This window comes from Fusarium tjaetaba, assembly GCF_013396195.1.
Source record: "Fusarium tjaetaba strain NRRL 66243 chromosome Unknown NRRL66243_c0000069, whole genome shotgun sequence".
NCBI classification, from domain to species: Eukaryota; Fungi; Ascomycota; class Sordariomycetes; order Hypocreales; family Nectriaceae; genus Fusarium; species Fusarium tjaetaba.
Genome location: NW_023501265.1, coordinates 276,375 through 289,395, shown reverse-complemented (window position 1 = coordinate 289,395; position 13,021 = coordinate 276,375). Strand labels below are relative to the sequence as shown.

The 13,021-nt window shown below is 49.8% G+C and overlaps 7 protein-coding genes across 7 annotated transcripts; 2 read left to right on the top strand and 5 right to left on the bottom strand.

Annotated features, from left to right (window-relative positions):
• Window positions 1-112: 112 nt before the first annotated feature.
• Window positions 113-1,143, bottom strand: FTJAE_3658 (transcription factor spt3; the record flags this gene model as incomplete). The annotated part of the gene is made up of 3 exons (XM_037349979.1): window positions 113-910; window positions 964-1,053; window positions 1,102-1,143. The coding sequence occupies 3 exons, from the start codon at window positions 1,141-1,143 to the stop codon at window positions 113-115; spliced, it is 930 nt and encodes a 309-aa protein (XP_037209321.1).
• Window positions 1,144-1,867: 724 nt separating this feature from the next.
• FTJAE_3657 (sulfite oxidase s) lies at window positions 1,868-2,929 on the bottom strand (the record flags this gene model as incomplete). The annotated part of the gene is made up of 1 exon (XM_037349978.1): window positions 1,868-2,929. One exon carries the CDS (start codon window positions 2,927-2,929, stop codon window positions 1,868-1,870), a length of 1,062 nt encoding a protein of 353 aa, XP_037209320.1.
• A 1,008-nt stretch (window positions 2,930-3,937) lies between these two features.
• On the bottom strand, window positions 3,938-4,702 carry FTJAE_3656 (short chain dehydrogenase; the record flags this gene model as incomplete). The annotated part of the gene is made up of 1 exon (XM_037349977.1): window positions 3,938-4,702. The coding sequence occupies one exon, from the start codon at window positions 4,700-4,702 to the stop codon at window positions 3,938-3,940; it is 765 nt and encodes a 254-aa protein (XP_037209319.1).
• Window positions 4,703-5,398: 696 nt separating this feature from the next.
• On the top strand, window positions 5,399-7,120 carry FTJAE_3655 (feruloyl esterase B-2; the record flags this gene model as incomplete). Its single annotated transcript, XM_037349976.1, has 3 exons — window positions 5,399-6,445; window positions 6,496-6,979; window positions 7,029-7,120. The coding sequence occupies 3 exons, from the start codon at window positions 5,399-5,401 to the stop codon at window positions 7,118-7,120; spliced, it is 1,623 nt and encodes a 540-aa protein (XP_037209318.1).
• An 87-nt stretch (window positions 7,121-7,207) lies between these two features.
• Window positions 7,208-8,555, bottom strand: FTJAE_3654 (lactate 2-monooxygenase; the record flags this gene model as incomplete). Its single annotated transcript, XM_037349975.1, has 2 exons — window positions 7,208-8,391; window positions 8,441-8,555. 2 exons carry the CDS (start codon window positions 8,553-8,555, stop codon window positions 7,208-7,210), a joined length of 1,299 nt encoding a protein of 432 aa, XP_037209317.1.
• A 941-nt stretch (window positions 8,556-9,496) lies between these two features.
• Window positions 9,497-10,157, top strand: FTJAE_3653 (uncharacterized protein; the record flags this gene model as incomplete). Its single annotated transcript, XM_037349974.1, has 4 exons — window positions 9,497-9,607; window positions 9,658-9,936; window positions 9,981-10,039; window positions 10,097-10,157. 4 exons carry the CDS (start codon window positions 9,497-9,499, stop codon window positions 10,155-10,157), a joined length of 510 nt encoding a protein of 169 aa, XP_037209316.1.
• A 394-nt stretch (window positions 10,158-10,551) lies between these two features.
• On the bottom strand, window positions 10,552-12,437 carry FTJAE_3652 (uncharacterized protein; the record flags this gene model as incomplete). Its single annotated transcript, XM_037349973.1, has 4 exons — window positions 10,552-12,026; window positions 12,079-12,196; window positions 12,246-12,277; window positions 12,332-12,437. 4 exons carry the CDS (start codon window positions 12,435-12,437, stop codon window positions 10,552-10,554), a joined length of 1,731 nt encoding a protein of 576 aa, XP_037209315.1.
• Window positions 12,438-13,021: the final 584 nt, after the last annotated feature.

Here is a 13,021-nt window from a genome sequence, read left to right as displayed (position 1 = left end):
CTGTGTGGTATCTATGGTCTAGATCTATGAAGTTTTATGTATACCATCCTACAGAAACAGGTAGACCAGTCTTCATCTTCCATCATCCTTTATCGTCCCTTCTCCCATCCTCTCAGATCAACTGCAGAGACTTCGCCCCAACCATCCGGTTGAGCTGATATCCCCGTCGCTTCGGCTGCGCCTGCGTCATCTCAAACGCCTTCCGAATATCCCCAGCATCAATAGCCGGTCGCTGCGGGTTAGACATCAGGAACAGCCCCTGTCTTCTAGCCTGAAGGGCTGCAGCCGCTGCCTCATTCTCCTTCCCGCCCTGAGTAGTGATCTCCTGCGCCTGGATCGACAACGCCATGTCGGTAAGGCGCTTAACCATTTCCACGGCGATAGAGCCCAGAATCTCAATGGCGTCGTCTTTCTTTCGCAGGTCAGCGACCACGCCGATGCAAGCCCACTCGCGGAATCTGCCCTCCTTGGCGCGGTGGAAGGAGGCCTTGCGGTAGGAGCACCATTTGGTGTACTCTTCGCCTGACATCTTGGCAGTGACTTCGTCGGCCCAGATGAGGCGCTCGCGGGATTGAGAACTGATCTGAACAGCATCAGCGTCACCGCCGGCAGGGCGCACGGGGAACATGAGTTCTTCGTCCCAGGGCATGAGGGCAGCGGAGGGCTCGGTGGTCTTCTTGGTGGTGTCTTCAGCGGCGTTGTCGGTGTCGGAGAAACTATCTTCGGCGTCGTTCTCGGGCTTGTCCTTTTCGTTTGTTGTCTTTCTGGCTTCGCCGCGGAGTTTCTTCCAGCGGATGACGTTCTGGAGACGAGTCATTCGGGCGGTGTCGTGGCGGACTTGGAAGAGGATGTCCTTGATTGCGATGAACTTCTCACCGCGTCGGGCGGAGAGCTCTTTGGCCTTGGTCAGCTGTGTGTATGTTAGCTTTGATGTCTCGGACAGGAAAGTAGTTGGATGCTTACGATATGGATGATCTGCTCGCGAACGATCTGCTCGACGAGAGCGGCGGTTTCGTTGGCGATATCCTGCGTCTCACCAGCGACGAACATCATCTGTTACAGTTAGAGAGGGGACGATGATAAAATAAAAACACCACGTACCTGCTGAACCTCATTGGTGTATTTGGGTTCAAAGGGCGCCATGATGGGCAACGCGCTCGATGCAGTGGTTCAAGAACACTGTGGGTTGAGGAGGAGATGACACTCGAACTTATGTCGGTATCCCTGGGTGACAAGAGAAGACCTGTTTTTCTCCCCAGGAATTTAATTTATTACTTTTTTACAACGCGTCTCTTTTCATGGCGTCCCTTTGTGATTCACAGTGGAAAATCGAAGTCACGAGGGTTGGTAGGGAGCTCTGACCATTCGTTCAAACAAAGAGGCAGCACTGCTCGACGCAGCCAGAATAAGAACAGACGCTGGGGCTCTTTATTATGCTTGGGTTTCCTTTGTGAGTGCTATTGTAGCTCACGTACTCTTTGTGCACGAACTCGCCATCGCTGCAATGGATTCTGCTGCAATGGATGCACACCAGCCTGATGAAGTCGTTTACTCCATCGTCTTAACATGGCGATTATTATCTCTCACTCACCGTGCTCTGAAGATAGCATCGCTCAACTACCTTTTCCCAACTAAAGAGCTACTCTACGGGGTTCTTGCACTCTGCCCTCTTACCTTGTCGCCTGGTGTCCTGGAAGCTGCAGCCTTCCCTTTTAAGTTTTATGCCTACAATCGACTTCTAAGTATCTTCACAGATGTCTTTAGGATGCTTCCATGAAGTCGCCAGGCCCGACATAGACCTATTCCAGTTCGCGGTGCCGTTCTTGTCCTCAAACGACTGAGCATGAATGGCAATTGCGGAATATGGTTACTTGACATTTACCGTAACGCTATGGACATGATTCCGTCTTCCAGTTAAAGGCTGCTTCATCCCACTTTCAGAAGTTGCCCTGGCAATCAGCTTCCAAACACCAGGCTCGAGTTCAACCTCGGCAGTGAACTTTTGCCAAGCCTGATCTTCTTTGTCATCTACCTTTCCTCGATTCCAATTAAGTCCTTCATCTTTACTAACCTCTACCAGTGCTACTCCTTCATGACTCCAAGACCAACCTTCCACCGTTACCAACCCTGCATAGATGACTTCTGAGTCCGCAGGCTTCGTTATCATCGAGTTCACTTCGACCTCCCATACCGGCCGCATTCTCACTCCCTCGGGATCTGCTGGGTCCTTCTCGTTGTAAAGAACAGCAGCAAAAGGACCAGGGGCACGAGTCTCCTGCAACGAAAGCCTGCAAAGCCACTTTGTCGAATTGGTACCAAACCAACCCGGTACAACGAGTCTCACCGGTCCGCCTCGTTCTTTACTGAGTGGCTCGCCGTTGATCTTCCATGCGAGAAGTACCTCAGGCCGTTGTGCCTTTGTCACCGGTAAGTCCTTCTGATAACGGTCTGCCTCGTACTCAAAGAACTTTCCACGATCAAGACCTTCTGACCAGACAAACTGTGCTTCAGGAAGAGGCTCTGCAAGAGCGAGGATAGTCGACAATCGAACGCCCGTCCATACCACATTACCAATACGCCAAGGATTACTCGTTGGTGGTTTCAGCGGACTTCCATAGCATTCGTGAAAGCACGTAACGGATGTCTGAGGCAACGCCTTGAGCTGCGCCAAGGAGAGGGCGAATGGTTTCCGAACAAGGCCGTTGACTACCAGCAGCCACTTTGCTTCATCGACTACCGCAGCGCCCATATGTATGGTTTGGAATAGCTGGTCATCTGGTGTGATGAAGGATGATAGATGGTGAGGTGTCGGTGGAGGGCGCAGGAAGAAACCTTCGGGATCAATGGATATACAAGCTTCTCTCTCAGCACCAGACGGTGGCAATTGGGAGACAGCATAGTTCTTAGGGTTTGCAATGACTGATTCCATTGTCAAAGGGTCATAAACAAAGGGGGGTCGTTGATATGTTTGCAGAATGAAGTTCTCACAAAGCGACCTCTCTAGCGGGATCTGATCCGAACTCCACACGCTCCAACTACCAAGCTTCGGCAAACTGCATCTTCTTAGTTCCCGTTCCCAGGCCGGAACTCCAACAACAATCATCACGTGCTGCAATGCCTGATCCGGTCTGGTGGTCTAGTGGTATGATTCTCGCTTAGGGTAAACCCTACAGCTCAGCTTGCGAGAGGTCCCGGGTTCAATCCCCGGCCAGACCCTTTCTTTTGCTCCTGAGACCTCTGTCATGTCTTGGGGGTTATCCTTTTTGCTCCTGGCTGTGGTTGAACGATGGGATGAAAGGATGTTGCAAACTTTAGTGGTCTTGCACCTGGTTGGTTGGATGGTGGTAGATAAGATAAGCAATCTTATCGCGAGCACTACCCTGAACATGGCAATAAGTTGGGGATGAATATCGTTCCCACGCTGTAGTTTCCTGAAAATGAAAAGCGCTCTCTTAAAGCTCTTGCGACTCTTTGTATCAACACTTATGCATTCTCTTGTCTTATAACCAGATGTTGTGCACGCCAAATGACTTGGCATGTCTGTCACAATGCTCGCTCACCAGCATTTTCAACTAACGGCTAGGAATCTTTGCAGAAGCATGAGCACCGTCATGATTAGGACGATAGTCAAGCAGATACAACATTCAATTGATAGATCCGTAATCCCTCCAGAGGGACTGCCCTGCTTTAATTCTTCTGATTCTGGCTCTATCTACACAAGGACACACAGTAACGGTCTCTCCCCGTAATCAACTGTGACCCAGTTGGCCTTCGCCTCCTCAACCAATCAGAGCCACGCCCGGTTAGCTCAATCGGTAGAGCGTGAGACTCTTACGAGTACGCGATCTCAAGGTTGCGGGTTCGACCCCCGCATCGGGCTGTTCCTATAAACGATTGCGAGCAATAGCGAGGCATTTCTTTTTTTTGCACGTATATCTTACTCCTCAGGCACCTCGACGCCAGAAATTGACTTGCAAATCTGAAGCAACTCTTCCTGCTTGCTTACATTGTCCGCTCCTGGATGAGGCCTGCTCTCTCCGCTTGTTGTGACGAATGCACCAGATGTGACCTTCGTCAGAGATCCTTCGCCCGCGACCCAGCTTGCCAATGCCTTTGCTGGTTCACTTAATTGAACTGGTGCTGAGTTTCCCCCCATTTTGGTCTTTACCCAGCCCGGATGCATGCTGAGGACTTGGATGTCGGTCCAGCGTCGGGCGAATGCTTTCGCGAGCATTGTGTCATGAAGTTTCGTGTTGCCATAAGAGTGCGATTGAGTGGCGTTCTTAAGAGTCTCATCCCCACTGTAGTGACTGTCCGAACTCATGAACAGAAGTCTGCTCTTTGGCTTATCCATGAGACATGTGAGGATGTATGGCGCGAGGGTGTTGACGGCGAAAACAGCTGAGATCTTGTCCGAAGTGATTTCTCTCGATGCTGTGGAGCCATAGCCGATGCCTGCGTTGTGCACGACGACATCAAATGGCCCAGCATTGTTTGCATCCTTGGCGAGCTTCTTCGTCTCTTCAATTGACGATAAGTTGCCAACGAGAACGGCTGCGGCGTTAGGAATGGCGGCTTTGGCTGAAGCGGCGCGATCGGCGTTTCTGGCGTGGAGAACGACCTGGTGGCCTTGCTCGGCGAGGAGCTTTGCGGCGGCTTGGCCGATGCCGTCAGTTGAGCCTGTGATGAATACGCGAACCATGTTGCTGATCTTGGTAGATTCTGAAGTGAGGGCGTGGTGAGGTGCGAGAAGTAGAAGCAGCAGCCGTTGCTTTTCACCAACGCATGATATCACAGAGCTGGTTACGTCATCAGTTCAGTATCCATCCATCACTGACGCAAATCATACGTGACAAAACAAATTAATGCGGTACTGGGAAAGTGTGACGGCTTTTATAAATGCAGCCAACAGCAAAGCATTTTCGATTGTCATTCGCGAGGCTGTAAGGAAAATGAATGTCCTGAGTTGTTGTAAGCCTCGTGTTCTGGATAGTGCGGGGACTGAACCACAGTGTCTTCGCATGGGGAATCACGAATTGACGCCTCAATGAAGCAGTCAACACCACTATATTCAGGCTGTCGGAATGTTTTTCAGTTCAGATCTGAAGAATTACTCATTTGACGAAAGGTAACGGCAAAGCTGGCGATGGCTTGGATCCTCGGCCACGGACGCCGAGACCGAAATGCGGAGGTTACATTCCCCAGCGGATCTTCGCGAACATCTACCAGAATGAGGGATTGACTAGACCGTCGTTGTCTTGTTCTTAGTATTACTGTTTACCGAAACCCCTCTTGCGATTTGCCGACAAGATGTATAAGTATGTTGTGATAGTCGCCGATGCCATCCTGCATCCGAGGCAGGGATAATTTGTCGCATATCCTTAGACCCCTTGGCAAGATGTTCTCTTCAATGGGCACGATATTCTTTTATCTAACAGCATTGGCTGTGTCTCCAGTTCTTTGCAAGTCGCAGTCAAAATGCTCAGTCGAGAGCTTTCTGATCCCTAACGGAACCATCGCCTCAGCCCAGCATCATTCTGTCGGGGACGTCATCCTCCTTCCCAATACAGTAGCATCCTGCGGAGGTCCAAACTTCAAAGCCAACATCACAGCAGATCTCTGCAGGATTGTTGTCAACGTTTCAACAAGCGAATCCAGCTCAGTCCGCATCGAGGCATGGCTTCCAGATGACTGGAACAAACGTCTACTAGCCACAGGAACAGGCGGCATCGGAGGTTGTATCGATTTCCCAACTGTACAAAACGGAGCTCAACTTGGCTTTGCAAGCTTTGGTACAAACACGGGCCACGACGGCGAGCAAGGCTTTGACTTCTTCTTAAACCAACCAGAGGTCATCAACGACTTCGGCCATCGAGGGATTCACATCGAAGCTGAAGTTGCAAAAGAAATAGTGCAGCAATACTATGGGAGGAAGGCTTCAAAGAGCTATTACCAAGGGTGCAGCACAGGCGGCCGCCAGGGTCTGCAGAATGCCCAGCTCTACCCAGGTGACTTTGACGGAATTCTCGCTGGAGCTCCAGGCGTCGACTGGCTTCACATTGTTGCGTCCAAGGGTATACTGGCTCGACGTATTGGATGGCCTGATCTGAACTCTGATGCATATGTTCGACCAGAACAGTGGAAGGCGATTGTGGCAAAACAGATTGAGCTGTTTGATCCTCTGGATGGTGTTGAGGACGGCATCATCGACAACCCTGCTGCACATACCTTTGACCCAGTGATCATGGCCTGTGGCACTGGGCTACTCCACAGGTCACTCTGTTTAAAGCCCCAGCAAGTAGCGTCAGTTAGAGCTGCATATGAACCTTTGGCAGACTCCGAGGGCAATATTGTATACCCTGGATTTGCATTGGGTGCTGATACAAGCGTCTTCTCCGCCAACCAGATCAACGGTACCGCTGAGTTGAACTATAAAGTCTTACAGGTGCGCATAGAAACGGTGGATGTGAACTAAGAGCTAATAAGGTTTTCTAGGACTTCTGGCGTGGCGCAGTTTACAACGACTCCAGTTGGACACCTCATAACTTCACCGTTAAAGACATGGACTTTGCCATCAAACTCAACCCAGGAGGCGTCAACGCTGCGGAAGGTGATCTTCAAAAGTTCTATGCCAAAGGAGGCAAGATAATATCCTACCATGGTCAAGCGGATCAGACTATTACACCCAAATTGCCCGCTGAGTACTACGCTAAGGTACAAGCCAACCTCAACGCCAGGCTAGAGGACATGCACTCATTCTACAGACTGTTCTTTGTTCCAGGGATGTATCACTGTTCGGGAGGTCCTGGTGCATTCGATATTGGTCAGGTATATCCGATGAAAAAGGATAGACTAACGGCCAAAGAGAATGTTCTGCTGGCTTTGGTGAAGTGGGTTGAGGAGGATCAAGAACCTGAGACTGTAGTTGGCGCCAAGTTCGGCAACGGTGAGGCTCCAGACAAAGCTACAGCCCAGCGAAGTAAGTTTCACAAGAGGCATCTTTGATACGATGAGCTAACAGTTTTCAGAGTATTGTCCGTACCCGTACGAGAGCAAATGGGGTGGATCTGCAAACACAACCAAGGCCGATAGTTGGCACTGCAAGCTTCCTGGAGCTTAACCGCCATGTTCGATGGAGCACGTCTGTGTTCGCTATTGACAGTGGAACAAATCCTTGTATTTCTTAACCGGTATTCGTACCTGCAACTTATAGCTTGCTCTTGAAGCTTACAGGCTGGGACTGTATAAGAGTCTTATCAATATCCTCGACCTTGTTCAACCCCGCGACGTTCATAAGAATATCCAGATCAGCCAACAGCCCCTTCAACACGTGCCTTACTCCATGTTCTCCCATGATACTAAGTCCCCAGATCCAGAGTCTACCTATAAAGACAAACTTGGCACCCAGAGCAAGAGCCTTGACGATATCAGCTGCTCCTCTGACCCCGCTATCAAAAGTCACAACAATACGATCACCAACCTTATCCGCGATCTTCTCCAAAGCATCCAGACTCCCAATCGCCCCATCAACCTGTCGACCAGCATGGTTGCTGACGACAATACCTCCAAACCCAAGATCAGCTGCCTTTTCGGCATCATCCACGCGCTGAATGCCCTTGATCAAAAACGGCTTTCCGCCGCTTATCTCCTGCCACTTCTCCCGTGCCCAGACAGCTTTCTCCCAAGACCATGCACGGCCGTGCCAAACATTATCGATCCAGAGTGCGCCTGCCTCGGCGGGCTGCTTCTTCGGGTCGATGCCATGTTCAGCTAAGCGCTTCTGGAAGACTGGATCCGAGAGACCCAAGTCGGCGCCGATGCCTCGGTAGAAAGCGTAGTTGGACGTCGCAACGTCGTCATGTCGCCATCCAAGTTGCCAGGTATCTGTAGTTAAGATACAAGCGGAGAACCCGGATTCATGAGCTCGCTTCAGTAGTGACAAGGTGAGTTCGTCATCATGAGGCATATAGAGCTGGAAGAAGCGTGGGCCCTCAGGTATGCGATGACTCTCTTCGCTGTTCTGTGCAATCTTCCGACCAGCGTTATTTGCTTCTGCAACGTCTTCGATCGGACAGGAGCCCGCGGTTGAGAGGCTGTAAGGAATGCCAAGCTCACCAGCGACCTTAGCAACAGGAAGCTCGCCTTGAGGATGATAGATCTTGTTGATTCCAATAGGTGCAATTCCAAACGGTGCAGAGACCTCATGGCCGAAGATGGTGGTTCTAGTAGATCGTTCATTAGTGTCTACAAGCTGACGAGGTACGATCTTGTGTCGAAAGAAAGCTTGGCGGTTCGCGAGATGTGTATCTGAAAGGCCTGCGTTGGATGAAGCGTAGAGCCAGCCATTTTCAGTGAGCTTCTTCTTGGCGAGCTCCTCAAGCTTATTGGGGTCTGAGAGTATCAGCATCAATAAGATCAAGTTGGGATCAGATCATAATACGCGTGTTAAATGGTGGAGTCTCTCCGTCATTGAGTTTCCAAAAGTTCTCGCGTTGGTATAAGCCCCATGGAGGGGTATCACGCTTCTTGAGATGCGGTGACCTGGGATCAGACATTGTGAGGCTTCGTGAATCTTTGGCAAGAATTGTCTTATGGGTTGAATGTTCAGAGATAAAGCTCCTGGGTAATGAGGCTGTATCCACTTATAAACCGATTGATCCATATTATCCATATTCATGACGTATATCAGACTTCCGGATATCCGATCAAAGGCAATAATGACGAAGAAGTGATATGAACAGTATCCGCAATTATTGAGTGATTTTGGAAACATGCTGCCAGATTAACTCATTGATATAAGCCTGTGACTGTCGTAATCACCCAGACGCTGTATGTTGATGGTGATGTCAGATGCAATCGGCTCACTGAGAAGTTCAACTAACCGATGCCTGGACACTCACTTGTCAGCGCACAACATACAATCACATTTGTTGCCAAACATAATTAAAGTCGAAAATAACCTTCATCCATTCTCCGATTGTCCAACATCGCTAACGTCATCAAGCTTAAAAAAGTGCCGTGATAGCCGTGTCCTGCCACAGAAATCTGCCTACTCTAATCAATAGTAGGTGTTCGCTATTCTCAATTTGACCAACGGAGGGTAACATTCGGCGATAGCACGCAAGCAGCTGAATCCATCAAGATGCCAGCAGGCGACTACTGGGGTATCGCTATTGGACTCTAAGCACAGTGGCTTGAAATACCGTGTCTGAGTAGTCAGTCGTGCTGCAAAGTGATGGGGGAGGAGGCTAAAGTGATTGGATGGCGGAGTCTAGCGTCGTCAATAGCCTCATAAGGCGTTCCTGCACTGGCGTTTTGGCAACAGGGGTCTGGCCGCTAGTTGGGCTCAATGATTTGACGCTGTCTTCGATAATAGAAAGAATAATGGCATGCGCTATATAATATCTTGCTGTTAGTTCGCGACTCGCGATAGCTTCATTCCTCGCAACCCGAAACCCTTCTCAAATTGAGCTGTCCCTTCATAGCAGATGCAAAAATGACCAAAAACCAGATCCTGTTCTCGGTCGATAACCAAACACCATTTACTCTCGTCCCAAACCCAACAACATTCAGCGACTGGGGCGACTTTGCCGCAGGCCCTACAACAGTAAGCTTCCCACCAAATAACTCCGTACATTCGTGCTAACAGTTTTCCAGGTCAAACCTTTCCAGAAAGGAGACGGCGGCCATGTAATGTCTTCACAATCACCGTTCGTTGGCTCAGCAGGAATAGTCGGATATTCACTCACCAGCAAGAATGGCGCCACTGTTTATATCCGACTTCTTGCAAGTAACCCGTACCTGAGCGTTCGCGATAACTGGGCGTGCGTCTCGTTTGCTTCCTTCGACCAGGGTATCAACCAGGACGCTTATAACCACCATTATTATAACGAACCTCGCCATGCCAGCATGGAATTCGAAGGGAGGACCCTTAAAGTGAGCATCTGCCGGCGAGATCTGGACAGCTACTGATGATATAGCTTACTTCAAATATTGGCCACGCAGACTGTGCAACGGCGACGTTCGTTTTGACTTACTTGTAAGTAGCTACTCTGATGATCTCTCATTGTCCTTAGGAACTCTTTATGCTCGGCAGTATTAAGGTCTTTTGTAGGGTCCCGGATGTATACCAGTCGTCGTTCATCAACCAAGGCTAACAGACGGCCTCTCACAGAGTCTAAACCTTAACCTAAGAGGCCTCTACAGAATTCACGGAAAGGGATGCTTGAAGACTTGAAATCAATAAAATCGTTAATATCATAAACTAATATCATATATGATGTTACATGGTGACAGTCTTACATTCATAAAGCGTGCCAATGATAGTGAGTTGGTTTCCGTGTTTTACTAATGCGCCAGAGCTGCCCAAACTCCAAATCATGTTCAGTATGCGATCACCTTGCCCAGGCTCTGAACGAGATATATAGACAGTGCCTAGAGGAAGCTGTATCTCCCCGATCTCTCTCGTTCAGGGGCCTGGTAAGGTGACCACAAACTGAACAACACAAGGAAAGGTTATGAGATCGGGGATTTGTCCCAAAGGGAATGGCTCTACTTCATGGCGTTAAGACCACCAGCGGAGATCGGCGGAGCCTTATCTCCAGCCTGCTCCTTCTCGTCGATAAGCTCACCAAGAGGCATCTTACCCATGGAGGTATCGGCTTGAGAACCAAGCATTCCACGGTTGGGAGCCTCGCGAGGAACAAAGTGCTGATAGTCAGAATTCATGTCTGTTCTGTTCTGGAGAGAGTAGTTGGTCTCGTCAATGGAAGGCTTCTTTCCAGCAGGAGCCTGGTTGCCAAATAGGGTAGTAGAGCCAGACTGCTTGTTTGAACCGGACTGCATCCTGGAGTCATCGTTGCTGACGTGAGGGAACTTGGAGTAGTTGAGTGACTTTCGGTGTTGAGCGTAGTCGGGCATGTCCTGATCCTTGCTAGGAGGGAAGTTGGAGCTGGTATTGCTTGGAGGTGAGAAGTCGCCGGTAGTGCCATGGGAAAAACCTGAAGACATATCCTTGTTCATGCTGGAGCCGAAGCTGGAAGACTTGTCATCTGGGCGGCTAGAGGAATAGCTGGAGGTTGCTTCCTTTGCCGTGCTGGACATGTAGCTGGGGGTAATATCCTGAGGCTTGCTGAAGGTAGCTTGGCCGTAAGAAGGAAGGCTACCGGTAGCACCGTGAGAGAAACTGGGAGTATTATCCTTGGACTTGCCGAGAGCGGGTTGGGTGTTGGAGGGGAAATCATCATTGGTGCCATGAGAGAAGGTAGAAGGAGTGTCCTTGGATTGGGAAGAAGAGCTGTCAAAGCCGCTCTGGGAGAAATCGTTGGACTGGCTAGGGTCGACATGAACAGTCTTGATTGGTGATTGGTTGAAGCTACCTGAGGTACCGCGAGAACCCATGGAAGCAAGATGCTTCGACTGCTCAGAAGATTTGGAATCGTCCTGAGGGAACTTGGAAGAAATGTCTCTGGCCTGAGTGGGTCCAGGAGAGCCGTGAGGCACAGTTGAGGTAACATCAGATCGGTTCTCAGTGTTCTTTGAGCCAGGAACCATGTTGACAGCGCGCTGTCTCAAGTTGCCAGCGGTGTCTTGAGCCATGGAAGAAATGTTGGCCATCGTGCCCTTGGTGTCTTGGGCAATAGAGCTGGCTTGGTCAACGGCTGCGTTGCTGATTTCTTGAGCACGAGCCATGCCATCACGGGCGATACCTCGTCCACGTGGGGACGTGACGAGAGGGATGATATAGATGGTTGTCAGGCCAAGGATAGCAATGCCGAAAGGTGTCATGAACTGGATCAGGAAGTACAGAGAACCAGTGAAAGCGAAAGCACCAAATGTCTTCTCAAGGTCTTCGGCAAAGATGATCTTCTGAGCCTGGACGACAGCATACTGAATGAAGTCGTGTATATCCTTGAGAGTAGCGTTGAGAGTGGATTCAGGAACTGTCTTGTACTGTCTGGGTCGCATGCGAGAGACGAAGTTATTGGGGCCGAAGGAACGACCAGCGAACTCGGCCATGGACATGACTGGAATCAATTATTAGTATCATGGGTACTGAGGAGCGAGAATGGACTGTACCTCCAAGGCCAATTGCCATGGTTTTGAGGGTCAGCTGGGTAAGATGCATATGATGGACTGCGAGCATGAAGCCGAGTGCGGCAAAGTAAGATCCGATAGTTCGCGCGGGATCCTCCCACTAGACAGTGTCAGCCACCAGCCACAGCAACGGTTGAAGAGAGACATACGCTGATGTACTTGTAAAGACTGTCCTGTTGAGCTGTGGCATAAGAGTCAGAATAATCAGATTTCTGCCAAATTGGTATCATCTTACCAATAATATCCTTCAATGGCCCGGAGTCTCGACGTTCGACATTGCTCTGCGACTTTGGCGGATCATCGGCCAGAACTGGCTGGAAATTGTCTCGAAGTCCACTCATATTGACAATCGGTTATCCGATTACTAAAATTATAATAAGATTCGTTTCAATTGATTCAGTGATAAACGACAAGATCAAAGGAACACAAGCCACCCATCGAGCCAGCACCGCCCTTTATCTCTTCAGCTCCTTACAAGAAATCCGGGGCTGAACTCTAGTGCGTCATGGCTGATGCGCTCATGATGATTTCTCCGCGTCGTGACATCAGGGCTGTCTCAGCCACCAGCCTATTTCTGGCCTAGACCTCATCCACCAACGTCTTGGTCCACGAGCTACTGAGCTAGCTCTAACTACACCCACGTCATTTCCATCGTCACCGTTTCAGATTATCGAGATCAAGATGGCGTATTGTTTATATGCATAGTTTCCGGCTAAGACGGCTGGTGAGAGGGGGAAAAAGCAGGCTTGAGGAGGAATTCTAAATTCATGGAATTCAAGGCTTGGAACTTGGCATTGAGAAGGTTTGGACTAATGCTGGGGATTGACATCATGGTGGGCTTGGAACGGACAAAAGGCCACGACAGATATGTGGTCAATTGGTGAGGCAGAGGAAGTCATTCCTCAGATATAGCCATTCAGCCAAT